This window comes from Ceratotherium simum, chromosome 3 (assembly GCF_057802395.1).
Source record: "Ceratotherium simum simum isolate JZ-2026a chromosome 3, ASM5780239v1, whole genome shotgun sequence".
In the NCBI taxonomy this organism is placed as follows: Eukaryota; Metazoa; Chordata; class Mammalia; order Perissodactyla; family Rhinocerotidae; genus Ceratotherium; species Ceratotherium simum.
This window is the reverse complement of record NC_141902.1, coordinates 44,178,789-44,206,748: the sequence shown is the minus strand read 5'-3', so window position 1 is coordinate 44,206,748 and position 27,960 is coordinate 44,178,789. Positions and strand designations below refer to the sequence as shown.

Below are 27,960 nucleotides of genomic sequence, written 5' to 3'. Positions count from 1 at the left end.
ACCCATACACAGAGGATTTAGTTGGCGTGTTTACATCTTTTGACAAGATATTAAAGATGTTTCCCTAGGTCTAGTCTTTTTCTTTATGCCAAAATGGTATACCAACTCGCCTTTTCTTAAGTGAATAGGAAGAAAAATAGCAGTATTGTTATAACTCTTCATTATTCATGTGTGATTAATAACACCTTGGAGTATATGACATTAGGGTACTTGTATAAAATATTAAACATTGGTGCAGTGAATTGGCACGGGTGAAGTGGTTGAAGTAGAGTAGTATTTTCTTTCTTTCTTTTTTTTTTTTTGAGGAAGATCAGCCCTGAGCTAACATCCATGCCAATCCTCCTCTTTTTGCTCAGGAGGACCGGCCCTGAGCTAACATCTGTTGCCAATCCTCCTCCGTTTTTTCCCTTTTTCTCCCCAAAGCCCCAGTAGATAGTTGTATGTCATAGTTGCACATCCTTCCAGTTGCTGTATGTGGGACGCGGCCTCAGCATGGCCGGACAAGCGGTGCGTCAGTGCGTGCCGGGGATCCGAACCCTGGCCGCCAGCAGCGGAGCGCGCGCACTTAACTGCTAAACCACGGGGCCGGCCCCGAGTAGTATTTTCTTTTATCATGTTAGGAGTAAAGAATGGAACTGGGCTTAATTTTGGATCTCATTCTATAGCATTATGCTTTTAAAATCATATATTAAAACTATGTTTCCTCATTTGGTGTTGGATATTGATTTTTCAGAAATATGTGTTATCATTGGGGTAGACGTAATTTAATTTTAAGAGTAGGTAACGTTTTTGTGACTTAGAGTAGTCACCGTATTTCAAGTACGTTAACGGGGTTTTACCTAAATGAATGATTTGGGAATTATTACATGGAATTCTGGATATAGTGCCAATAGTTTGATATTATGTAGCATCATTTCCTGAAGAGTTTTCACGTGTATTTTTACTCTCTCTTCCATAGTGTATTTATGACATAGAAAGAGTTCAGAAATTGAGTAATTATAGTTTAGTTTCTTAATATAAGTAAGACCACACCTCTAGCCACTAAACTGTTCTGTTTTCCATAGATAATTTATGCATTGTAGATGAGCAGTTTAGCAGTATCTTTAAGATGCCTCTAATTGGGGAAGACTTGAAGAAATTGCTCTCTCTGGTCATCCTTTGAGTAAATATTTTAAAGAGGGTAGCTTACATAATATTACTGCTTTTTAATGGAATTGTCAGATTGTTGTAAGCAAATGCTGACAACATCCATGTAAGAAGAGAAGGACATAATGAGTACTTGAAACTTTGTGTGGTTTTCGCGATTGGTTTCATCCAGGAAGAAAATAGGCAGGGGGAGGGGCATTTGGCTAGAGACTATATAGATGTCTGTTCACCTGAACAGAGACTTTTTTATTTTAAAAACATTCATTGAATTCAGCCTACTATGTAAATGGGTTCTCTGGGGGATTGAAAAGAAGGATTTTTTCTTGTACCTACTATACCCAGAAACCAGAGAAAAGGCCTCTGTGCCTTTTGGCTGCTTGCTGCCATTTTCAGTGCTTGCTGCTACTCTGTTCAGACCAGTAGGTACTTGCCAGAGTTGGACAGTTGAGAAGATCACTTCCAGGCTGTGCCATTTCTGCTGAGGGGAAGATGTTTGACAGTGAAGATGTCCCTGTCAAGGTCTGAAAAGGCGGCAAAGCAAGTTTGGCCCTAATGTCTCTTCCTTGATTTAAGCAGTTTTTCTGGCAGACAGCAGCACCATCTGTGCTCAGAGGAGTATGGGTTCTTAACTGACTGTTCATTCAAAAATTAATATTTATGTAGCGCATGTTATGTGCAGTTACCATGCTAGATGCTGCTGATACCAAGGCGGATGGTTTTTGTTCTCATAGAGTTTTACCTACTATATATATGGCTGTGTTGTTATCTGCGCAGAAAAGTAGTGTCTAAAAAGTTCAATATATTGTGGAACAAGTGACTACAATAAGAGGTGTATATGGAGCACTGCAATGTAGGAATTCCCATAATTGCTTTGTTTAGAAGATAATTTAGAACCTGGATTATGAAACCTGGTTGGTTGTCAGAATAATCCAGGAAGCTTTAAAAGGTTTAGATTCTTGAATGTCATTCCCAGGGATTTTTATTAGTGAAAATTTGCTTTAAAATCAAAATTTTAATTAAATGGTTTTAAATTCAGTAGAGTAATTAGTGATTTAAAATAAACCTATTGTCACTTCTGTAAAAAAAGATTCCTTTTGAAAAGTAAATTGCATTTTAAAGTATATATCCAGATTTTTATCTATAGGATTTACTTCAAGTGTGTACTTACATCTTACACATGGTTGGTGGATAGCATCATATAGTTGTGTTGTGATTACAATCTTATAAATTAAATGTTTTTCTAGTTAGGGCCTCATTAAAAAGTAGATTTAGGGGCCAGCCCAGTGGTCTAGTGGTTAAGTTCCTGCACTCCGCTTTGGCCGCCAGGGCTTCGCAGGTTCAGGTCTTGTGTGAGGACCTATGCACCGCTTATCAAGCCATGCTGTGGCGGCATCCCACATACAAAATAGAGGAAGATTGGCACAGATGTTAGCTCCGGGCTAATCTTCCTCAGCAAAAAGAGGAGGATTGGCAATGGATGTTAGCTCAGAGCCAGTCTTCCTCATAAAAAGAAAAAAGTAGATTTAGGGGCCAGCCCCATGATATAGTGGTTAAGTTCAGCGCACTCCACTTTGGCTGCTCCTGTTTGCGTGTTCAGGTCCCGGGCGTGGACCTACACCACTCATCATCCATACTGTGGCGCGACCCGCATAGAAAATGGAGGAAGGTTGGCACAGATGTTAGCTCATGGCTAATCTTCCTCAGGCAAAAAAAGAGGAAGGTTAGCAGTGGATGTTAGCTCAGGGTGAATCTTCTTTGGCAAAAAAAAAAAAAGTAGATTTATAAAATTCTGATTTGAATTGCATTTAAGCACTGCTTCCCTCCTTCACCTCCTCTCCCCATTGTAGGAAATACTACCAATAAAAATGGCATGATTCTATGAAGTACCGTATCCTAGTTTATAGGTTAAAACACAGAAAATATTGAGCATGAAAATATTAGGATACCTTATCAGTCTTCTGTGTTGATCAAAATTGGGAATAGAAACAAATTATGAGAGTCATATGGGAGTATATACATATATAGATACAGCTATGTATTTTAATTATGTTTTTAAGCAGTGGAGGAGAAAAAGTCTGGGAAGAAACCATTAACATTTAAGATAAAATTTTTCAGGATATCATTTTGTAAATTAGATTTTTTAGAGTTCTCAATGAGGCCCAGAAAGTTAATTCTCCATTAAAGGTGGCAGTTTTACATACTGTAGGAATAAAATCATTGGTTTTCCCCTCTTGTTAAGTTCTGATAATGTTTATTAAGTATTGTGATGGGAAAAACTGGGTGATTGTTTGGATGCTGTAGCTATTTAATATGGAAAAAAATGAGGACTGTTAAATGAGAAGTTGGTAATATGCCCAAATCCTTGCTTTGAAATGGCATTGGATAATTTCAGAGCCAGCAGGCTGATTCTCCAGCTGCTTTGCTGAGGTCTATCTTAGTGAGAGTTTGGTGAAATGAAGTGATAAATATGAAATATTTAATATAGACTTTTGTTATTAAAGCATGACTGAGGTTTTATTTTTGTTGTTTTGTTTTTAATTCATAGAGAGAATGATGAATCAGTGAAGGAAGAGAAATCTGAATTAAAAGAAAAGTCTACAGGAAATAAGAAAGCCAATAGATTTCATCCTTATTCAAAAGACAAGAATTCGGGCACTGGAGAAAAGAAGGGTCCAAATCGTAACAGAGTTTTCATTAGCAACATCCCATATGACATGAAATGGCAAGCTATTAAAGATCTAATGAGAGAAAAAGGTAACCATCTCTGATAAACCCACTGTTGGATAATCTTCATGTAGAAGGGGGGAAGGGAGCTAAGCAAACTTTTTTATTCTTCTGAGCCACACAGACTCAATAAATGGATTTTTGTTTTATTTCTTGACACATGAATTAATCTTTTCCTCTTCTTTCACTTGACACAATTTCCTTACGAGGTAGTATGGATAAATGAAGGTTTTTTTTTTTTTTTTTTTTTTTTGTCATTTTAGTGGAATAGTAGTGAGCCAGCATATGCATGCCACCAAGAATTTTGTTAAAGTGATTGCTTTGCCTAGTTGAAGTTTTTATAGATTTTTAAAGGACTGTTGTATTAGTTAAGCAATACATTTAGTGTGTTAAAGTATGAATAATAAGGTCTGATTATTTTTTTTCCAAAAGCTGTTTTGTTATTATCTTGGTGGAGTCTGGAATCCGGCTGTGGAATTCATCTTGTTTGCATTGTCATGAATGCCATGATGCTGTCTCTGCAGTTCTATATTAAAATTGCGTTACTGCTGTTGCAGTTTTGTTTTCAGAATAACCTGAAAACCCTCATTTTATATACATGGTTGATTTTGGGGAAAAATAATTTTAATATTTGATCTTGTAAAAGTTAGTTTTGTTATCTCTTGAAAAATTGAGTTTCAACAGTCCTGCAAACTATGTACTTGGCTTTGAGGCTGATCTCTTCTAATAAATAAATAAAAATTGCATTGGTGTATCTGTTGTAAGGTGACAACTATTTGATTGGTTTTATTCATTGACTTTATTTAGAAAGTGTGTGGCTTGCTGTGAAGCATGACTTGTAAATTTAGTTTATTGATGGCAAACATGATTGAAGACATTCAGGTAGAAAGTCACCTTAAAACAGCTGTTGTGTGTAGGCGACCAAAGTTATTTGATAAGTGCTAATGTCGATGCTTTTAATATGATAGGCTAAGGGGCCATTTGTATGTATATGTGCATTTGTTCACCAACTATATCATGCTGGCCAAACTATGATCTGTAGTACGAATTAGGTTAATATGGTTGTTAGCTTTTTTAGAGAATGTGGATGATGTACATTTCTGAAAATTAGTTAAATTTACATAGCCATTGACAGGAGGTATGTTGGTCTGGTTTTGATTGTTGGTGAATAATAGGTGCTTTTCTGTAGAGTTGTGCACAGGTGTGCAGTAAAGCAAGATATTGGTGTTTAAATGTATTGTTTCTTGGTATCTTCCTTTTGTATGTCTTATGTAGTTGGTGAGGTTACATACGTGGAGCTCTTTAAGGATGCGGAAGGAAAATCAAGGGTAAGTGCTGTGGGCAATAATCTGCTTGAGGTTTAAAAGTTCCTCAGCAGTTTACTTTTTGTATAATACTTGTACCAGTTTTTGGAAACTTAAGTTTCATTTTGTTTTACTTTATTATGCAAGATTTGAGGCTTTATACTAGCAAGTCTGACACTTATTCAAACCAAACTAGCTCCCTGGAAGGGATGGGTTTTGTAAATGCTGATAAAAGGCATTCACTTTTCTAATGCTCTAAGGTAATGCTTCTTAGTCAATAATATATGATTTTTTCTTGTTGTTTTGATGTCTTCAAGGATGTTTTAAAAGTCACTGAATTGACAATATTCCCTAAGAGTTCCATGAGAGGCCTGTAGCTTAAAGGTGTTAATTCAGAATATATGTTTGAAACTTACACTGAAGAGCTTAATTTGGTAGGCTGCAGGACCACATAAGAGGCAGTGCTCTGACCAATTGGTATGAATGACATTGATGATTAAAATTGACATAGAAGGAATTGGTTGATAGTAGATACTGATTTTTAGCAACAAGAAAGCAGTATACGGAAGAATACAGTGGAAAGCTTTTAACAGTGTTTAATTATATTATCAAAAATCAGTTGGGTGCATGAGAAATAAAAACTTTGTCATTACATTCAAATGGCGCTTTGAACAGTAATAATGAAAAGGAATTATTTAAAAAGTGATTCTACAAATTTGTTTCTTTAGTATAGGTGGTTTTTTAATATACTTACAACTGGATGCTGTTAAATTGTGTGCAGCCAGTTTTCTCTAACAGAGAACATTGTTAAAAATGAGATTAATATTTCCTATTTTGATTTTAATAAGATTGAAAATATATGTTAAAAACTATTTGTGCATAATAATACATCTTTTGAAAATATTTATCACAATGTAAGGATAAGTATATTGGAGGCTTCAGTTATTTACTTGAGTTACTTTTGATTGAATTTGTGCAGTGACATTACTAACAACTTAAAGAAGAGTCATCTAAAAGTAAAACTGTACTCCAAGCTTGTTAAATGCTGGATTCTACTGTCTTAAATAGATAGATTTAAAAATTTACAGAAAATTTGTGGTCACTTGCCTGTTATGTTCTGGAGGGATAAAGAAAAAAGTGATTGTACTATTGATTGCTTTTGATGACTTAAATGTTAGAATCTACCATTAACTTCATCTACTGATCTAAAACTTTTTTTCTTTTGCATATGTTGACAAATCTACCTGGATATAGGGTTGTGGGTAAGAATTTTTTTTTTAAGTATCTTAAGTCAAATTTAAACTTCTGATTGGAAAAAAGATATCTTAGTACATAAACATTTCCTATAAATTTTTTCCCTGTTAAGTGTGGTTGAATTCAAAGATGAAGAATTTGTAAAGAAAGCATTAGAAACTATGAACAAATATGATCTTAGTGGAAGACCCCTGAATATTAAAGAGGTAAGATTTCTTATACTTGGAATAATTTAAACATTTGAATATAAGGACATGTTTTCTTTGGATTTTCATCTTTGGTAATGTATTTATCCAACAACAACATTTTTTTTTTAGCATAGATGCTTATTTAAGCATTATATAATGATCATAGTTTTGCTTGTACATGATTTCCTATTTGCCCTTAATGGGAAGGGCAGTTATCCTATATATTGATTTGTTCCAAGTTATTATAAGTGGAGGTGCATAATTTTAAAAAATTTCAGGACCCAGAAATTTAAAGATGACACGCTTTAGATGCTGACTTTGTTTGGTATAACATTTTTAATTTTTAGATTGTGTTGTTTAATTTGAGAAATATAGTAGACATTCTTGTAGTTGATAATTACAGGTTGCTTAATAACACAGATGCCTTGTGGATTAGAATAAAATTGGTATTCACTTTTAATAAAATTAACCTGAGACTGTGCCAGATTAAAATTTAAGAGAAGTTATAAATCTGTTAGTGAAATTTATAACTGGAACTTGGAAAACCCTAAAATGGAGATGTTCCCTTTGTATGGAATTGTACCAGTATAAATATGTTGACAAAAGAATGATCAGAAGATACATAGAAACATTCTTTACAGTTAGATACAGTTGACTTGGAAAATGGTTAGCTTGAATAGCAGTCATTTTCATGTCTTCTTTTCGTTCTTGTTGTTAATCTTATCTGAATAGTTTGATCACAGATCAGTTATGCACATATCCTTGCTAAAGTCGGTATTAAAAAGGGTAGAGGATGTAACTTGGAGACCCAGAAGAGTCTCCACCAACATGGATGTAAATCATTGGTAGTAGAGCAGTACTGTCAGTCACAATTAAACGTAGTATAATAGTGATTTGAGTCTCAGCTCTATCACTTTCTAGCTGTGTGACTTATTCTCTAAACCTCAGGAATTATATTACTACTGATAACACTTACCTAATAGGGTTTTTATGAGAATTAAGTAAAATACATGGTAAAGAACTCAGGCTCTGGCATCAGAGAATCTGTGTGACCCAGGGCAAATTACTTAACCTCTCTATTTCTTTGTTTCCTGATCACTAAAATGGGAATAATGCTAGAACCTATCTGATAGTGTTATAAGGACTCTGAGTTAATATATGTAAATCATTTAATAAATGTTAGCGGTTTGTTTTAATTGTGATACTGTTATATAAAGCACGTAGCACAGTGCTCAAAATATTGTAGTTACATAATAAATATTAGCTGTAATAATAATAGTGATGTTATTATTGTGATGTTATTAGTGATGAATTGTTATTCCTGTCCAAGGTGGGAATGTTACTGGTTGTTGGTCTTTTGTTCTTGCATATGAGGTGATAATAGCTTAAAATAAAGGCCGTGCTACCACCAAATAAAGTATTTCAAAACGCTTTATTGGAGTCAGCTTCTGAATTCCTCTAAATCTGTTTGAGCCTGGGGCTTTATTTATTTATTTTAAATATTTTGACCAGGAAGTGAGAATTGGTAGAGAAAGTTTAGACTGTGGTGGTCTGTGCCAGCCATTTATTGGTAGTTTTTATGCATAAGCCTGGACCAGTGTTCCAGAAATGTGTTGATATCCTAATAATTTCCCATAAGGGTGGTATTTGTAGAACAGCCACCATTATGGGAAATTATTATTTTGAGGATTATGATTTGCTGTTTTATGATTTTTTCTATTCTTCTTCAAAAGACAAGTATTATAGATTCTTAGTGTCTTTTTTTAAATTGGAAAAAAAGTTTATTGGATACTAAGGGCCAAGCCCATTTTTTTTGTGTGTTCTTTTAAGTTTTAGCACATTATAGATCCTCAGTAATATTTCAGAGACCCTAGAATAGAGTTGTGTGATCCAAGGTGATATAGGATACTTCCATTTTTAAGTTTTTTAAGAGAAAAAAATGGTTGAGTTGGACCTAGCTAAATGATGAGGTGTTCTCTATTCAATTAACTTTTTTGGATTATTATCACTAAATGTCCCTTTTCTGGGAATATCTGATTTACAAATGAGTGGCTGGGGTCAATGCTGAGAACTACTAGTGAGAGTCTAAGGAAAAGTGTATTTCCAGTGTTCCTTAACAGATATTAGAATTGCCTTTTTTTCATTTAATTAAATGGGGATTAGTAGCAGTTGTAAACTTATTATTGGCCCTCCAATAGCAATAGCAGGGTATGACTGGCAGGCTGACATCCAAGGGGACAAGAGGAATTAAAAACCATGTAACATAGTAGGTAATTTGTTTTATATAAATTGTATCTTATATATGTTTTATATATTCTATATGTATATATTTTTGTGTATATATATATATATTTATATATATTTGTCATAAAAAGACAAATCAAAACATAGGAATCTGCTTTATTAATGTTAAGATGTTAAGGACAAACAACTTAACTATCTTAATAGTTCATGAAGCATCTCCCCTACTCTGTCTTTCTCCTTCCTCCATAGGTAACCATTATCCTAAATTTTGTATTTGTGCAAGTTTTTGAAACCTTGAACCTGAAGCATATACTATTTATTAGCTTAAAGGTTTTATAAGTATTCTTCTAAACATTTATTTCTTTACTTCTGTATTTCTTTTTTTTCCTTAATGGTGAAGAATACTTTGGAAGACAGAACACCTTTATTCTTGCATTCACTTTTTCACCTTCTATTCTCCCAGCCTTCCTAGAGAATTTATTAAATTATCCAACTTTCTTTTTCTTAGTATTTCCAGACTGAGGCCAGCAGAATAGAGTTGATGGTTACGTGTATCATAATCATTTGGTATTGCAGATGATAGTGTATCAATTTGTTATGTGGTTTTTGTTTGTTTTTTTTTTTTTTTTTAATTTTTATTTATTTATTTTTTTTCCCCCAAAGCCCCAGTAGATAGTTGTATGTCATAGCTGCACATCCTTCTAGTTGCTGTTTTGTTTGCTTTTTGAATTTGCTTTTTTATTTTGTTTAAAGGTAGAATATTTCTCTTATAAAGTTAGTAAACTAAAAAAAGCAATGTTTAGTCTCATTCTTCACTTGAACACTTAGCCTTTCTTTATCTCCCCTCTCCCTCCATCTCAGATCATAATCATTGTTGAGGAAGGAAAGAGGTTAGAAGGTGGATAATTGTATTTTGTTCAGGAATGAAATTATATATTATAATACTTCCCCTCTACCCCAATATTCCTGGGTTTTATAACAGTCTCTTCGCTGTTGAAAAGCTTTCAATTAGTCTGAATTTGGCATTGCATTGGGCAGCCAGTGGTGAAAATTCACCCTTACTGCATTTTGAAAAGTCACAGTAAGTATTTTGTTCCTCTTTGAGTTATGTGTATTTATGTGTATGTGCCATATACTTGTACACCAGTATGAGGGTGAAATCAAACTAATTTCAAGTTCTTAAGTGACTTTAGTGATTGGAAAGAGGTATTTGATTGGAAAGAGGTATTTAATTGACATCCCTGGAGACTGAAATCTTTTGTCTGTCCACAGGTTTTTATGGGACGGAATTCTCTGGATGAGAAAAAAAGCTCACTCTTCAAGAGGGCCAATAATTTGAGCCAGATGGGATAGCCACTATAGAATTTGAAGTTGTTAATTTAATGATGTAGACTTGCTTATGTATCTAGTGGCATTTAACATTCAATGTGTGTTATAGGATCCTGATGGAGAAAATGCTCGTAGGGCATTGCAACGAACAGGAGGATCATTTCCAGGAGGACATGTACCTGATATGGGATCAGGGTTGATGAATTTACCACCTTCCATTCTCAATAATCCAAACATTCCTCCTGAGGTTATCAGTAATTTGCAGGCTGGTAGACTTGGTTCCACAATTTTTGTTGCTAATGTAAGTTTAAGCTTTAGTCTAAATTTTTGTTGTTCAGATATTTAGTTCTAATCATGAGATTAATTAGATGAATGGGTTGTAGGTTTATAGAACATTTTGCTTATTTTTAACTACAGTAAGCAAAACAGTAATTATTGTAAAAACCCCAATTTAAGTCTGTTTATGTAAGGTTAGAGTGTAAATACAAGTATTTAGGATTTTTTAAAAGAGAACTGTGGAATTTATAAACACAAGCAGTTCTTGAAATGATTTACTTTTATTGTATGTGATTTTTGTTCATGTTAGTAAATGGATTTCTTTCTTTAGCTTTGATATTTGTGATGTGCACGTTGTAGTTGGTTTGTCATTTGTTCTAAGCTTCTGCAAGTCAGTAATATGTACAGTACTTTCCAAAATCTGAATTTATCTCAGTAAAAATAGGTGTGCAAGTTTCAAATGTGCAAAGCAGGATTGAGCAATTGAGAGACTGTTTTGGGAATTAAAAAAAAATTAAGGATGAGGAACAATGTAGATGTAGCTTAACTGATTTTAAACAACTTAAGATGTTTTTAGTTGAATACTACTGATATACTATTTAACAAGAATTATAGTTCTTTATGGTTTTGAGAATTTAGAAAAGATTTGTTTGTATTATTTATAAATGGGGAGAGGGGTTTATTAGGTATGTAACCTTGTATAATTTTATGTTAAGCTTGACTTCAAAGTTGGTTGGAAGAAGCTAAAGGAAGTGTTCAGCATAGCTGGAACTGTAAAGCGGGCAGATATTAAAGAAGACAAAGATGGCAAGAGCAGAGGAATGGGCACAGTCACTTTTGAACAAGCAATTGAAGCAGTTCAAGCAATTTGTATCCTGATTTACACTTTAGCATTATTTACTAAGGTTGAAGAAGCTTGATACCACATTGTGGGGGTCATGGAATTGAAGGTTGGCTGGCTTAGAAATGTGTGTTAGACTTTAGTCTCCAGCACCATAAAACCTTTACTATGTCCAAGTACTAAAGTCACTCTTAAAACTTGAATTAGCTGTATTGTACAGGCCCGGTATGAAGTTTTTTCTCCTTTCTCTTCCTGCCACAACTAATTGTATGTATACATGCTGTTAACAGTTAGGTAATCCATTGTGCATTAATGCAATTGCTTTAAAAGAAGCCTTGTTAATTTTCTTTTTTCAATGGTTGAATTAAAAGTTTGTATTTTATTTATAAAATAAAAATATAAAGCAAAGAATTAAAGATTTTTCTTTGAGTATATGAAAGACACTAATACAAATAAGTAAAATATTGAAGACATTGATTAAATTATTAGAGTTAGCCTGACTCTAAATAAGATTATTAAAAATGTGTTTGTGTTCAAGTATAATTTTATAGTTGTATTAACTGGCTTTCCTTGACTGAACCAACAGCTATGTTCAATGGGCAGTTTTTGTTTGATAGACCTATGCATGTGAAAATGGTGAGTTCCTATATATCACTTCAACCCTCCAGCCTCTTGAAATCTTTTATCTGCTCTCCTCTACATTGCAGATCTTTTTAGTTATATATTAACCCTATAATAAACTTTTTTGCAATTAGGATGACAAGTCTGTCCCTCATGAAGACTACCGTTCACATGATAGTAAAACACCACAATTACCACGTAAGTAAAAGCTATTAGAAACAATACAGACTATTCTTTTACAATTTTTTATATGCTAAGCGAAACTCTTTATTTTCGTGCCTACGTCCCAAGTTGCCCAGAGTTTAGGGTTAGTTTCAAATTATGGAGATAGTTTGGCGTGATTGTTTAGGAAGACTGGGAAGATAAATATGTGCCATTTTGTTCCTTTTTGGTAGTTTTTCCTGATTATAAAAGCAATATATACTAAAAACTTTGGTAAGTTCATGCACAAGAAGGGGGTAAAAGTCCTTGTAATTTTACCACCCACGAGTAACCACTGTTATAGTATTAAAGTGTCTTGTCTTTCAGTCTTTCCTTCTATGTATATTTTTTATGTAGTTGAGAACTACCATATAAATAATTTTGTATTTTTTGGTTTAACAGAGTATAAGCATTATTCCATGTTGAAAATTCTTTCCAAATATTTTTATTGGCTGTGTGATAGTCTATCATATGGATGCTCCATAACTATTTCACTATGTGTATTTAGATGTTTTAACTTTTTTCCTTTAATCACCAGCAGAGTAATTCATGTCTTTTTATATAAAAATCTTTGGTATGTTTTTGGTTATTTCCTTAAGATATCCTGAAGTAGATTTACAGGTTCTCAGGTATGCTCATTGATCAGTATTATCAAATTGTTTTCCAAAGGATTATAAAACAACAATGTAATGTACTTAACATCTGTGTCTCAATGCCCCATCTGCAAAATGAGGATGATAATAGAACCTACTTCATTGGCATGAGTATTGCATGAATTAATATATATATACACAGCACTTAGAACAGTTCTGGCATAATGTAAGCATTCAATAAATAACTAGCTCTTGTTCTTACTATTTTAGTCTACCTTCTCTCGTTATCATTAAAGTTTTTTTAATCATAAAATATCTTAAATATACCGACAAAAATAAAATTACTCATGTAGCTATTATAGGCCATATTTGTTTAGGTGATTTTTCTTTAAAATAAAATTTTGCAGATAAAGTTGAGACCTATTCCCTGCCCTCCTCCCACCAGATACCTTACCCAGAGGAAACAACTTATGAATGTAGTATTTATGATTTAGGTTTTAATAATTTGACTACAATTTATATATCCATAAACATGATATGGAATTGTTTTACTGGATTTAAAATTTGGTGTGTGACATCATATTGTGTATATTATTCTGTAACTTGCTCTTTTCGAGATTTGTTTATGTTGATAGATGTAGCTCTAGTTCCTTCATTTTAACTGCTAATATCATATTTTATATATTTTTCTATTTTTTAGGTTATTCTAATTTTTTGTTGCTAGAAACAACACTAAGTTGGGGAGTGTTCTTTTTCTGTTGGAATGATCTGTTCTCTCAGTGTTTGCTAGAAATAACTTGTAATACAACTGTCTGGCCTTGGTGTATTGTTTGGGGGAAGATTTTTAACTACTGATTGTCCATATTTTCTATTGATTCTTGAGTCAATTTTGGTAATTTCTGTTTTTCTAAGAATTTTACGATTTCTGTCCGTTTTCAGATTTATTAGCCTAAAATAGTCTCTCTTAAATTTTGACCACATCTATAGTTCTGTTTTCTTTTAAACTCTGAAGGTTTGCAATTTCTCTTTTTTTCTTGGTCATTTTTGCTTAGAGATTTGTCAGTTTTATTAGTACTTTCAAAGAGGTGAATTTCGTTTTCTATATTTTAATTTCTGCTCTTAGCTTTATTATTTTCTTCTTTCTATTTCTTGGAGTTTAGTCTCTTATTTCTGTCCTAACTCCGTCAGTTGAATGTTTACTTCACTAATTTGTAGCCTTTCTTTTCTAATATAAATAGTTATGACTATAAATTTAGCCGTTGTACACAGGTTTTGCTATGGAATATTTTTGTGATTTAATTTTTATTAAATTACCATTATGATTTTTTTCTTAAGCCATGTATTTTTGAATTCCCACATGTATGGTTTTTTTCCCTTATTAATTTCTAACTCAGCAGTGTGGTCAGAGAAGACGGTTTGTGTGATTGTGATTCTTTGGAATTAATTTGGACTTTGCATCGCGGCCTAATATGTGGCGCATTTTTATAAGTATTCCAGGTGTGCTTAGTGAGTGCGTTGTTCTATATATGTCCATTAAATTGTTTGCTAATCATGTAAATTGCCTCATATTTCTACTAATTATTTTGTCTGCTTGTGCTATCAATTACTTAGAGATATATACGGTAAAATCTCTCACTAGAATGGTGGATTTGTCTATTTTTTCCTGTTTTTACTTTAATTATTTTGAATCTGACTTAGTAGGTGATCCAAGTTTTTGTAACTGATATATTTTCCTAGTGAATCAAAATTTTATCATTATAGAGTGATTTTATATTTAGTAACTACCTTTAAGTCTTCTGTCTAGTATTAATATAGATATAACAGCTTTGTTTTGTTTAGTCACATTTATTGATTTATTTGGATTAATTCCCATTATCTTATTTTGTGTTCTATTTTTCTGCTTTTTACAAATATTTATTTTTCTTCTCTCTTGCCTTCTCTTTTAGTAGTTATCCTGGATATTTTAATATGTCTATATAAAATCTGAAGTTAATTATTTTTTACTCAGTAGTAGAGTGACCTTTGAATGCTTTAATTCTAATCACTTTTGTACTGAATTATGTGCTTTTATTGCTCAGTGTTTTTGTTCTATATTGCTTTTTTCAATCTCACAAATTAGGCATTATTATTATTTACCATTTTTATGTCTCATCATTTCTCTGCTTTCACAGACCCTGGCACAGATTTTTTTCTCCTGAAGCACATTGTTTGAAAGTTCTTTCAATGAGGATCTGTTGTTAGTAAATTCTCTCGAGTTTGGTTTGTCCATAAACGTCTTCAAAAATAGTTTTACTGGTTATATCTTTGAGATCGATAGTTATTTTCTTTCAGCATTTTGAAAATATTCCACAGTCTTCTGGCTTCCATTGTAGCTATTAAGTTAGCTATCAGTTGAATTGTCCTTTCTTTATAGGTAAGCTGTGTTTTTCATGTGACTGATTTTTAAGATCTTTGTCTTGGAGATGCCGTTTGATTACAGTGTACATGTGGATTACTATTTATTGGGATTTCACTATCTGAGAATTCAGTTTTTAAAATAAATTCTGGAAAATTCTCCGCTCACATGTCTTTGAATATTGCCCATTCTCCCTTTACAGGGCAGTCCTTTCCTGCCTTCACCAAGTTTGCCTTGTCACTCCGGGTGTCATCTTTCAAGGTCCTAGCTTTATGTAGGGACTTCCAATTTTCTTTTCCACTATTAATACTCTTCTATTTATTTAGATAAAAATATATCCTCTGTTACATTCATACTTCTTTTATATCTGTTCTTTTTGAAATTTACATTTTTATATGCTCATCTCTATTGAGATATAATATGAACTCATATACTTTGACAGAATCAGTTTGTTGTTTTAGTTAAGTTAGTCATTATTAACCTCCCCATTTTTTCTTTCTCCCTTTCTCCCTCCCTTCCTTTGCTCAAATGATTATAACTTGGCAATTGGGAACCTCCTCATTTCCTATGCCTCTGATATTCTTACTTTTTGGTAAAAACAAGATTTCCCAGATCAATGAAGATTTTCCTTGTTCTAAGACATGAGATTGGCCTACTTTCAAGGAGTCCTGGTTCCTTTTAGTAAAGAATGATACCAGATGAAAATATGAATGCTAGGTGTAGACATGAACATTGTTGATAGTTAAATGTGCTTTTGCTTTCAGTTGGACCATTTTTAGGGACTGAGCTGAAAAAAGATATTTCTCTTACCAGATCACTCATTGATCTTTCCAGTTTAACACAACATGCTTCTGTACTCTATCTTAAAAAAAAAAAATGAATCATTTTCTCAGCCCCTACCACTTTTTAAATGCTACATTGACTAGCAAGAACTTTAAAACCATACTCAGATTTAGTAGAATAAAATAGTTCCCACTCAAATGTTAATTAGTTCTACTGTTTTAGTGTTATCAAATTATCTTCTTAACATATGTTTTCAGTAAATTTAATTAATTTATTTTAAGAGAGGTAGTAAAAAGAATAGTGGATTTAGAGACAGAAAACTTAAATTTTAGTCTTAGCTTAATCACATGGCTAAATGGCATTGTACAAGTAACTTAAGGTCTCAAAAATTTCCTCCTTTATGGATAATAGATGTGAAAACACTTAAGGTGCCATATAATTGTAAAGAAATATTTATGTCAATGATAAAACTAGTTAATGTAACATTTGCTATATTTATTATTATGGTTTCATGCTTGTTGACTTTTTAGTTTGATTTTAACCATCTTAAAAGTAATTCTTAGATTTTAAGTGGTTCAACAAATTTGAGCAACGTTCTCATCTTCAGATATGTATGCCATTTATAAAGTGATATTATCCTCTTGGTATTTCATGAGTCCTTTTCAATATGCCTTTAACTGGGATATAAGATGACCTGCTTCATAAAACACTTCTCATTAATAAGTAGTATTATAGTGAGGCTTCAGTCTGCTGCATTCCAATGAAAACAAGAATCAGTGCTCTTATTTACAAATTTGAAAAATTTTAGGAATACTACTACAGGCATATAGCTTTTAAAAAAAATTTAGTACCAGGTAGTTAGTCATATATGGGTTGGTAATGTTATTCTTATTTGTGTTTTAGGTGGTCTTGGAGGCATTGGAATGGGACTTGGTCCAGGTGGACAGCCTATTAGTGCCAGCCAGTTGAACATAGGAGGTGTAATGGGAAATTTAGGTCCCAGTGGTACGTATTCTTTCTTATTTCTTTTTAAATGATAACATTTGCATAATAATCTATACTCTATAAACATAGGTTATGAAGCTTATGAAGCTGACGTTTACCTGTTTGTAATAATATTTAAAGGACTCTATTTTATAGTTGAATATTTAGGATGTCACTTCAGTCTGAAAAAGGAATGAAACCTTGGGGGCAGAGAACATGAAAGAAGATGGGCAAAGGTCAGGAGGGTTCCTCTGAGGCCAGCCATGTTGTAGCTAGCCTTTTAGCACTTCAGATTTTAAAATGTCTTTGAGGCAGAAGGAGAATGTTCAGTATGGTGCCTTGTGTATCATGGATATACAGTATTTGTGGAATGGCTGAAATGCTACCTTATCATAAGCAATTTATATTTGTATATCTAGTTGGAAAGGTAGCTTTTAAGATAGCTATTTTGCTCTTTACCTAGACTAACGGTTTATCTTTAAAGATTGGTTTTTAAACTTTTTGGTTTCAGAACCCTTTTATACTCTTAAAATTTGTTGAGGACCCCAAAAGGCTTTTGTTTATGTGTTATATTTGTCAGTATTTGCTGTATGAAAAATTAAAACTTAGATGCTTAAAAAATATTTACATATTTAAAATAATAATAAACCCATTATGTATTAACATGAATATAATTTTTAAGAAAATAAATTGTATTTTCCAATATAAAAAACTTAGTGAAAAGAGTGGCATTGTTTTACCTCTTTTGTACATCTCTTTAATGTTTGGCTAAATACTTCTGCATTCAATTTGTTATGATATACATCATGTAGTTCTGGAAAATCCCACCTTATATTCATGAGAGTAAAACAGTCAAATGATATCTTGGTGTTATCTGATGAATAAAATAGTTTTGACCTATTGGACCCTCAAGGGTCCCTAGACCGTACTTTGAGAACTGCTGTTTTAATCGATGGACTAATAAATGCTATCAGATTCCTATTTTTGTTGAAGTGTTATAGCTATACTTTAAATTATGAGGGTAGCTACGGTAATCATTTTGATCCAAACAGATGGAAATTTTCTCTCTTGCTCTTAGGCCCTACACCCTCCTAAACACATGCTATTTTTATTCTTTAATTTTTTACTGCTCCCTTAGCTGCCATATTTAGAGGAGTCCTTACTTTCTGACCTGACCTCTAAGTCTGCTATAGTGATGATTGTGTGTTTGTGCTGAAAAGAAATGAATGATTACCCAGTCCTAGATATTCTCTAACTTAATGTGAGTGTGACCAGTGAATTTTGTTTTCTTGTCTAATAAATATTCAAAGAGGCTTTTTTGAAGACTCATGATTAGACAACTATCATGGCATAGCACTTTAAACCATCCCACCTATGCCCCACTGCTTTTCTTCTGTTCCGTTGTGACTAGACCAGTGGTATCTGTTTTTCTGTATTGCATTATCTCATTCTTGAGTTGGAAAAATAAGATTTACTGAAAGTACATACTGTGTATTTTATTTGAGGTATGGGAATGGATGGTCCAGGTTTTGGAGGAATGAATAGAATTGGAGGAGGTATGTATAAGCATTTGTTTTTTGTATGTACCCATCACCATTTTTAGTAAATTAGAAACTGTGTTGAGAATTCCAAGGGAAAAAAAAGTCATGGTTTATTGTTGGCTCATGTCCTAAAGGCTGCTAGCAGAAATTGAGCCTGGTACATACTTAAGGGATATGAAGGTGATGTGTTAAGAAGTAGCTACACAAGGTAGGGTGGATGAAGAGCTTACTGGTGAAACTCAACATTTACAAAATGTACCTTTCAGCTATACAACTGACAGTCAAATCTCAAAATGAATCTTTATTTCATAGGAATTGGGTTTGGTGGTCTGGAAGCAATGAATAGCATGGGAGGATTTGGAGGAGTTGGCCGAATGGGAGGTAGGTAAATGTATATAGTGGGATGTGTATGCTATGTTTAGTTTTCTCTATTATTAAAATTTTCCCCCTTCACTTAGGAATGGGTACTAGATGTCTTCAGAGGGCATATGGGCACTGGGGAATAGAGACAGGCATGGTGGGACTGGGCATCTATGTGGCATGTGAGGTAAGTTGAGTAAATCACAGACTTTTTTTGTGTTTGTGACTTTTGCTATCTTTTCAGTTTAGTTTCAGTGTGTTCCTAAATGGATTGCCTTGTATTAATGTACTTGAAAAAGGATTAATTTGTTGCATAATCTTTTCAGAGCTATACCGCGGTGCGATGACTAGTAGCATGGAGAGAGATTTTGGACGTGGTGATATTGGAATAAATCGAGGCTTTGGAGATTCCTTTGGTAGACTTGGTAGGGCTGACTGCATACTTTTCCTTTTTTTTTTGCAGGTTATATTTTTCAAAGTTTGTTTCTCTCCTTTTTTTGGTGAAAAATTGGAAATTTATGATGTTTCACACAATTTATTACTTGAAGGAAAACACTTTAGGGATTTTAATGTACATGCTCTCTTTTTCAATATCTTACATATTTGAACCCTATGTCTAGAAGACTTTATACTTTTCAGTTACTGTACCTCTTCTGAGAGCATAGTATCTTGGGAATTTTAAAGTATGATTATTTAAATTAATTAGTATGTTATCTTTCCATCCTTGTTTAGGCAGTGCAATGATTGGAGGGTTTGCAGGAAGAATAGGAGCTTCTAACATGGGTCCAGTAGGATCTGGAATAAGTAGGTTTAAATTTTACTGGAATTTATTCAGTAATATTTGAGTGCTTGCAAAAGACTTTGCAAGAGTAGTTATTGTAGTATAGTAATACTTTGTTCTTATATGTTAATGTGTCTTGTCATAATTTAGAGAAACTTTGATAGTTAAGGAACTTTTCTGTTTGATCACTGTTTGAAATTTCTAAACTAACTTTAAATTTACTTGTTTGACATTTCTAAACTAACACCAGAGTATATGTTAACTGTCAGCCAGTTCAGGAACCTCCTTTCTAACTAAGGAATCTGGGAATTTCTCTGATCATGTGGCAGGAACAGCTTTTGCTTTAGCACCTTCTTTGTTTCCTTGCTTATTCTCTACAACTGCTGTTGGTGTTGTTTCATCTGAACATCTTGTGTCTTTTGGTAGACACAGGTGAATTGCCCCAGATACCACACTTCTAGAGACCTCCTGAGGTTGAGGGCTAAGGTTGAAAGAGATGCTTGCTTCCTCTCCTCTTAAACCTTTCCCATGATAGAATCAAGAGTAGTTGCAACACTGGGGAATGCCAAATCTCCCATCTGTTTCCGCTACCACAGTTAAGGCCTTACATTAAGCCTTAACACATGGCTTAGTTTTTGACCTCTGTTGCTTACTGAGCCTTGTCTCTGGGAGTTCTCCATACTTGATTGACTTCCTTTAATTGATTGAAATCTCACAAATGCGAAACACAGCCTACTCGAACTATTCTAAGAATGAATTAAAAAATCCTATCAGCTAAAGATATTTACTTCCATTGTACCTTGCTTGTCATTTTATTCCTTCTCTTCATCATCTTTTCAGCCTTGGCCATTTTCCTATTAATCATAACTTCCCTACCTTCCTTTTTCACCTCAGTATTTATACTTCTGGTTCCCTAATTTTATAGTTGTCATTTACAGAAAGCCAATTTGAGGGTGATGTTAATTTTTAGAATTTCTGTGTATGGGGGAATATCAGGTATGAGAAAAAAGGATAAGTTTTGAGAATGAGTAGAATTGGAATAGTTAAAGGGGACTCAACACATAAGAAAACAGTGGGTATGAGCTATGAGCTACATTCTCAAGCTCTGGCTAAAGGGATGTGGTTCCATTTTTTGTTGTTATCTCCACAAGTTCTGTATAATATTGAGATTAAAAGTTAGGTTTTTCTGTGGTTATTGAAAATCGAATTGTATGAAAAGAGAAATTGTATGTGAAACAGAAATTACTGAGGTGAAAGGTAAGCTAGGGAAAGAATATGATGAGAGCAACAATTGGTGTGTTGGAGTTGTAATAATTTGACTTTACCTCATGTATCTTTGTTCTAGCAATTATTAAGCTGGAATTATTAAAAAATAAAAATGAGGATAAAAATAACTATGATATTAGTGGATAAAGTAATTGGTAGAAAATTTATATAATTTATATGATGTGTTTTATGATCAGAATGTAATTTTATAGCAGTACATATGTATAATGTATTTACATAGTGGCTAGAATTAACTGAGTCAGTTAGCCATTAACTTTCAGCTAACTGAATGTATACCAAATTAAATTCTGTTCCTTGGAAGATTGTTATATTGTGTGTATAAAAATAATTTTATGTTTATATATTATCTAATTACATAAATGAATTAATTTTTCTCTTTTTCCTTCTCAAAAATGATTCTCCTCCCTCCTCTTTCTCTTTCTTCCTCTTCCTTCTCCTTTTCCTTCTGTTTTTAAAACAAAAACTCCCAAACCCTCCTTTCCTTTCCTGAAAATCCAGGTGGTGGAATTGGTGGCATGAACAGCGTGACTGGAGGAATGGGGATGGGACTGGATCGGATGAGTTCCAGCTTTGATAGAATGGGACCAGGTATAGGAGCTATACTGGAAAGGAGCATCGATATGGATCGAGGATTTCTGTCGGGTCCAATGGGAAGTGGAATGAGAGACAGAATAGGTTCCAAAGGCAACCAGATATTTGTCAGAAATGTAAGCAACTAAATGTAAAAGATACTTAAAATTGTTTTTTTCCTTATATGTGTGTTACTAATACCTTTTTTTCATTTTAGCTGCCTTTTGACTTGACTTGGCAGAAACTAAAAGAGAAATTCAGTCAGTGTGGTAAGTATGCCGATGACTGCAGATATGTTGATATTGATTATGGAGGAAAAATTGATTTTAAACTTTTAAACACTGTGTTTAGATTTTACCTGTTCAGATGCTTATTCCTGGATAGTATGATAGGTCTAATTCCATTTCAAATAAATGAATTATTTTGCTGTTGTCTGACTTACAGAAGTGCAAATTACTACTAAATAACAAGATTTAGAGTAGAACCTGTGGTTGTCTCCTGTGGATAAAGAAAGGGCTTGTTTTGATACCTGATTGTTAATGGGTTAATATATTATCATTGCTTGCATTTAAAAAGATTTTTTTCTGTGGGAAATATTAATGAATGGTATATTTATTTCCTTGTTTGTATTGTACTGCAGTGCACTGTCAGCATGACCCAATGAAATACTGACACCCAGATGATATGGAGTTAATAGATGAGACCCATTCTGCACACTCTGTGGCCTACACAACACAGGAAACTTAGCTGATAGCATAGAACTCACTGCCTGGAATGCTTAGGTACATCCTAGTGGCCCTTCTAATTCTTTTACAAACTGTTCTTGGCTATGGAACCATACAACCTTAATATGTTTATTAGGTCTGTAGAAGGTTAGGTGGTTTCTTACTTTTAAAAGAGGGCCTTTTTTGTGATGGTGAAAGAATTAGTGTGAGTGGGACAGAGTAACAGATTTCCTGCCAGTATTTCTCTGCTATTGCATGGTATCCCAGAGACTATAACCACAATAGTAAGCAATATAGGTGACGTAAAATGATGAAAAGGCTAAAGTGGTACATCCAGCCTTTGAGAGTTAATGAAAAGTTAAGAGTATTTGGAATATATCTTTAATTTTTTGAGATCAGGAAGGGGATGAGTTTAGTATTCTCCCACAAAAGTGGCCTTTGTGGCCCCTGTCACAAAGTGTTAGTGATCACTGTGGATACTATTATCTACTGTGTTCTCAGAGTACTTTATGCTTAACTCAGTTGTAATAATCTGCATGTTTTTTTCCCTCCAAGATAGAGATTTTGAGGGCAAGAACTGTCATCTTTTTATCCTAGCACCTTTCATTGCTTTGGTACATACAGAAAGAGTTTATTAAATGTTTATGAGTGAGTTAAGCCTTCTGAGCAGATCCTCATTCACTTATTCAGTTATTTATTCATGCATTAAATCTACAAATATTGTATTTTGGGCAGTCTGCTTGTCATTAGAATTAGAAAGGTGAACAAAGTAAGATATTGTCCTGCCCTCAAAGAACATACAGTGTGAATCTGTCTAGGGTGTTCTATTGGCTTGTTTTGTTGATCTTCTTTATATTTTATTTAAATAAAAACTTAATTTTTCTTTTGATAAAAAAGTTGTTGAATACTAGTCAACTAGTAAATAGTTACCACTAAGAGAAAGCAGAATTATAAAGTTGTTTTGAGGTGGTGGTAGTCTTTGTGGGAATAAGAAGATCTACCAGAATGAGCATTTGGCCATGAATCCCATAGACTACAGAGGGATGAACATATTAGGGCCTTAGTGAAACACATTGAATGAGGAGCAGTGTGGCAGCAAGTATAGATAATATCTTTTGTTGTAGTTTCAGTGGAAAAAAAAAAGTCTCCAAATGAGATATGACATTATTTTAAAAAGTAGAAATGAAACAAGATAAATGTTGAACAAAGTGGGACAAACAAATGACATTAATGAAAATGTGACCAATATTGATTGACTGTTCTTTATCCTATGTAGGCAGATTTCCTTTTGAGGTCAGATATGAGCAAGGCTTGCCGCAAACTTGAGGTCTTTTGGTGGGCTTCTTGTAGGAGTGGCATCGTTTTGACAAAAGGACATCAGCAATTCAAAGACATTTCCTGAAAGGAAAAAAACAGTGTCACAATCTACATTTAAAAAATTTGTACAACGTTTTAGTCACTAAAATAAAGTGGCTAAATTATCATTTTGTAGAAAAATTTTAGCTCTGTTCTTATGTCCCTTTCAGTCTATAGTTATATCAAGAGATAATGATTTTTGTTTTTCTTCTCAATTCTAGTCGTAAAAGCTTCTGACTTTAAGATTTATGTTAAGATAATGCCATACTTAAATAATTAAGTACTTAATACTAATGATTATTAATAATCAATTATTAACAATAATTATTAATATAATTATTATATATAAATATAATAATAATTAATAATAATAATAATTAAATACTTAAATAATTCCCTACCCTCTTCCTGTTTTTCCCCTGGAACTGCATTGATGGGAAAGAAAATAAGTTATGGTAAAATAGAATTAAATGTCAAGCTATTGGCAACTGTGTAAGTTATCTGGCTTGTATGAACTGAACCATCTGTTTTTCTGCCACATTGCTTTATTTTTAAATTTTAAGTTTTTCAGTTTTTATAGGAAGTTTCTTTTTAACCTGCTACAAGCCGGTATGGCCTCTTTTGCAGTAAAAGGCAGTTTTTTGTTGTGTTTTTCCCCCCGGGTCCAAAGTAAGTATATTCTCTTGGTTGCTTCTTAGTAAGAGTCTAGTGGTATTCCATGCATCACCCCCAGATAATATCTGCCAGTAAATGGCATACCAGCAAGCCCTCTGCTTATTAAATGTCTGTGGTGGTTAACTGTCCTTGATGGGGCAATTACATAGGCTGAGAAAATGTTGTATTATGGGTTGTATTACCCTCAATACAGCATTTCCTCAGCCTTCATAATTCAGGAAACAGTGTGTTCACATATCCTCAAATCTAACAAGATGAGAAATAAGAGGATATAAGAGATCTCTTTTTATCCTGCCCTGTGTAATTGGTTAGTGATGTGCATTTTTAAGAAGGCTAAGTATAAATAAATTAACTGACCCATTAGAATTGGACCTCACATTAGTTCAGGTTCTGCTAATGAGGTCAAGTAGGCATAATCTTTCAAACTTACTCCCATATTGTCTATACACTGTGGCCTTCTGGCTTAGTATGATGCAGGACCATAACATTTTAGTACTGCAGTGCAAGGAAAGCCCATTCTTGATAACAGATTTCCGTTATGTAGTTTTCTACATCAGTATGCTTGTTAACTGCATAGAAAATGGAGACTTGTGGAGATTTTATTTACTAAAGCACATGCTGCTCTGAACATGACTAGTGGACTTTAACTCTAGAATAACTTAACAGTAAAATAATATAGCAGTAAAAATAATATATGAGGAACATTCATTCATAGATTCACTTTCTTTGTAAAGAAACACTAAAACTTTGTTTTTTGTTCCTTAGATCATAATTATGATTTCTTGCAAAATACCTGATTTTGATTTTTTCTCCTATGGTTATATTACAGCTTTACTTTGGAAGTAGATTTTATTGAACTATTTATTATTTATCCTTTAATTTGGTCTATTTTTAGATATGCTTTTATATCAGTATTTCCCAAAGTATGCCCCACAAGATGTTAATAGCTGGGTCAAATAAAGTGGAAAGCTTTCTTTTACTGTAGGATAAGACATTTTTATAACTAGTGTATGTAACAGCAATATGTTGGTTATTCTCTGGTGCTGATTTGTCATTGCATACTGTTTTGTCCATATTATTGCTAAAATAGCAGTCCTATTTTTGTTTTTCTTGGAATCATACAAGGTCAGTAGATATTTAAGTCACTTAAGAAAGTTCTCAGTGTGTGTAAAAAGCCAGGGAGGTCTGATTTTAATCAATTATTTGAAACTAAATTTTATTCTTCAAGTATTTATCTTTAGAAAAGAAAATACCTCAATTGGTGTTTGTATGGGGTTAAGAAGAAACTTAGAAAACATACAACTCTTTCTGGTTTTATGCCTACTAGGATTTTTGGGGGGCAGTCTAACCATGAAACAAGTATCTGTGGACCACTTTCTATATAGCCTGAGTGTCCAAACGGTAAGAAGGTTCAAGTATCTTAGCTGAGAGACTTGTCAGCTAGAGAAGCCTTGAGATCATTGTGATGTCAGGAATTTGGTGGTCTGAGTGATGATTCCTAAGCTGAGAGAGACAATTTAAGAGGAAAAAAAAGAAAGAGAAACTTGTCCTGAAACATTGAGAGACAGATTTTGCAAGAGATAATTACAAATTTTCCTTTGAAGGTTTGAAGATTTCTTGCTTGAGCAAACCTTACTATTGCTAATAAACCTATGGTGGGATACTTATGTTAAGAAAAACCCTAAGTTTTTAGGTAAAATTAGAATAAGGAAGAACCTTTAACCTTAAAAGCTCTTGAAAATTCTCCACAGTCCTTTTTAAAATCACTGTAAAGTGCTGCCATTTACCAAGTTATACTTCTTTAGTTAAACTTGCTTTTGTTCAGATCCCAGCATTCAAGATATTAAGAGGACTCTGGAAATTGCTCTACATCTATCTTTAAAGTGTCTGTTTTTTTTTTTTTAAATGCAGTCTCCAGTTTCGTTTTATGATGTTTATTAGAAAATGTGATTTTTGTGAATGTTTGTACTTTTGTTTTTTGTTGTTTTTCCTTCTTAACAGTTGTAGGTTGCATATTGTTTGGATCTACTTTAACCATTAAAATATAATTTCTCGGGGGGAGAGAGGAGGGTGAAAGGGATTATTAGGCAAATGTGTGTGGTGATGGATTGTAATTGGTATTAGGATGGTGAACATGCAGAAATAGAAGTATAATGATGTGCACCCAAAATTTATACAATGTTATAAACCAATGTGACCACAATAAAATAAAAAATTTAAATAAATAAATAAAATATAATTTCTCTGGGGATTAGTCTGTTTCATAACTTCTAGAACACAGTTAAAGACTGCTTGGCCTAGGGGCTGGCCCCGTGGCTTAGCTGTTAAGTGCGTGTGCTCCACCACTGGTGGCCCGGGTTCCCATCCCGGGTGTGCACCGATACACTGCTTGTCAGGCCATGCTGAGGCAGCGTCCCACAGATGGCAACTAGAAGGATGTGCAACTATGATATACAACTATCTGCTGGAGCTTCAGGGAGAAAAAGGGAAAAAAAAGGAGGAGGATTGGTAATGGATGTTAGCAAAGGGCCAATCTTCCTCAGCAAAAGAGGAGGATTGGCATGGATGTTAGCTCAGGGCTGATCTTCCTCACAAAAAAAAAAAGACTGCTTGGCCTGGGTTACAAGATCATGGTTTTGGCTCAGCATTATGTTTATTAACTTGGACCATTTAATTAGCATTGAGTGGGTGAGTAATATACTGCCACTTGGTTTTAGAAAAATGCAGTAATAGCGGGGGCAGGAGATGGATGAAAAAACAAAAGTAGCAAAGTTGTGTAGGAGGTTGTAGGTAAGAAATCATTCAGATCAAGATTTAACCAGGAAAAAATATCTTAATCATGCATCGAGATTAAAAATTGATCCCATCACCTGGAAAGGGCTTAGGCAATTTTTTGATAAGCCCTCTGCTTATACCTTCCCCTTCTTCCTTTTTTCTCCCTTTGTAGAACTAAATATGTGTGCCTCTATGATTTTGTTGCCCTGCTAAAATTAGCATATAGTGATTTGGCAACTATAATATTCAAGGGGAGGGAAATATTATGGTAAGTAGTCACACATCTCACACTAAATCTGTGGAATGGATGATCATGTATCCCAGTTGTCTGTAAAGTCTGACTTACATCTGTTACTTGTGTGTAATTATTAATAACTTTCCCTTTTACTCTCCAAAGTGTTCTGGTTTGCATAATGGATTTTTATGGCCACTTTGTATTTTGATAAATGATATTGATTTATTTCAACTACCAGTCTCTACAGTCAGCAATGATATTAACTGTATACAGAGCAATTGTCTGATTTTCCTCCTCCTCCTGGAAGCTTCTCTGATGTTCTTGGTGCTGTTACCATCACCATTTTTCCCTATGTTGATTTTAAATTTGCGATGTGTCTTCCATGCCTGTTTCTATAACATGTCTGATGCCACTCTTACACTTGGAGTTCAAATTCTGATATTGAATAAGTAACTTTGGCACTGTGGTTGAAAAGCAGAATGAGTGGGGCCCTCTGTGGCCTGGTAACAATTAAATTTCTAGGCAGTTGCTACTGTTTGCAGGGATGAATGAGTGAAATGGAGGATAAAAGGGAAGGAAAAGAGATTAGGGAGATTGGGCAGAAAGTAACAAGTTTTCCTAAAAATAATCTTGTTTAAATTTGTAAGTTTGTTATTGGGCATGGTGACTTGGTGGCATTTTGTGCTAGCTTGCCTTATTGCTATAAAATTTACTTCAGAAACTAAGAATTTAACGTGAAAAATAAAATTTTTTATTTTAGTAAAATATTAAA

The 27,960-nt window shown here is 33.6% G+C and overlaps 1 protein-coding gene across 3 annotated transcripts in view; it reads left to right on the top strand.

The window, feature by feature from the left end:
• Positions 1-27,960, top strand: part of MYEF2 (myelin expression factor 2) — a 32,265-nt gene that overhangs the window by 2,613 nt on the left and 1,692 nt on the right. Inside the window, exons 2-16 of one of the 3 annotated variants that reach the window (XM_004421542.3) lie at positions 3,692-3,900; positions 5,146-5,198; positions 6,429-6,436; positions 6,541-6,634; positions 10,299-10,490; positions 11,182-11,335; positions 11,893-11,942; positions 12,062-12,125; positions 16,803-16,904; positions 18,389-18,439; positions 18,737-18,805; positions 19,111-19,209; positions 19,517-19,588; positions 21,351-21,559; positions 21,640-21,691. In XM_004421542.3, coding sequence (XP_004421599.1) covers positions 3,692-3,900; positions 5,146-5,198; positions 6,429-6,436; positions 6,541-6,634; positions 10,299-10,490; positions 11,182-11,335; positions 11,893-11,942; positions 12,062-12,125; positions 16,803-16,904; positions 18,389-18,439; positions 18,737-18,805; positions 19,111-19,209; positions 19,517-19,588; positions 21,351-21,559; positions 21,640-21,691 — 1,478 coding nt within the window. Of the gene's footprint in view, positions 1-3,691; positions 3,901-5,145; positions 5,199-6,428; positions 6,437-6,512; positions 6,635-10,298; positions 10,491-11,181; positions 11,336-11,892; positions 11,943-12,061; positions 12,126-16,802; positions 16,905-18,388; positions 18,440-18,736; positions 18,806-19,110; positions 19,210-19,516; positions 19,589-21,350; positions 21,560-21,639; positions 21,692-27,960 lie in introns of those variants that run through there. The other 2 variants (XM_004421543.3, XM_087426883.1) reach the window with 2 other exon arrangements.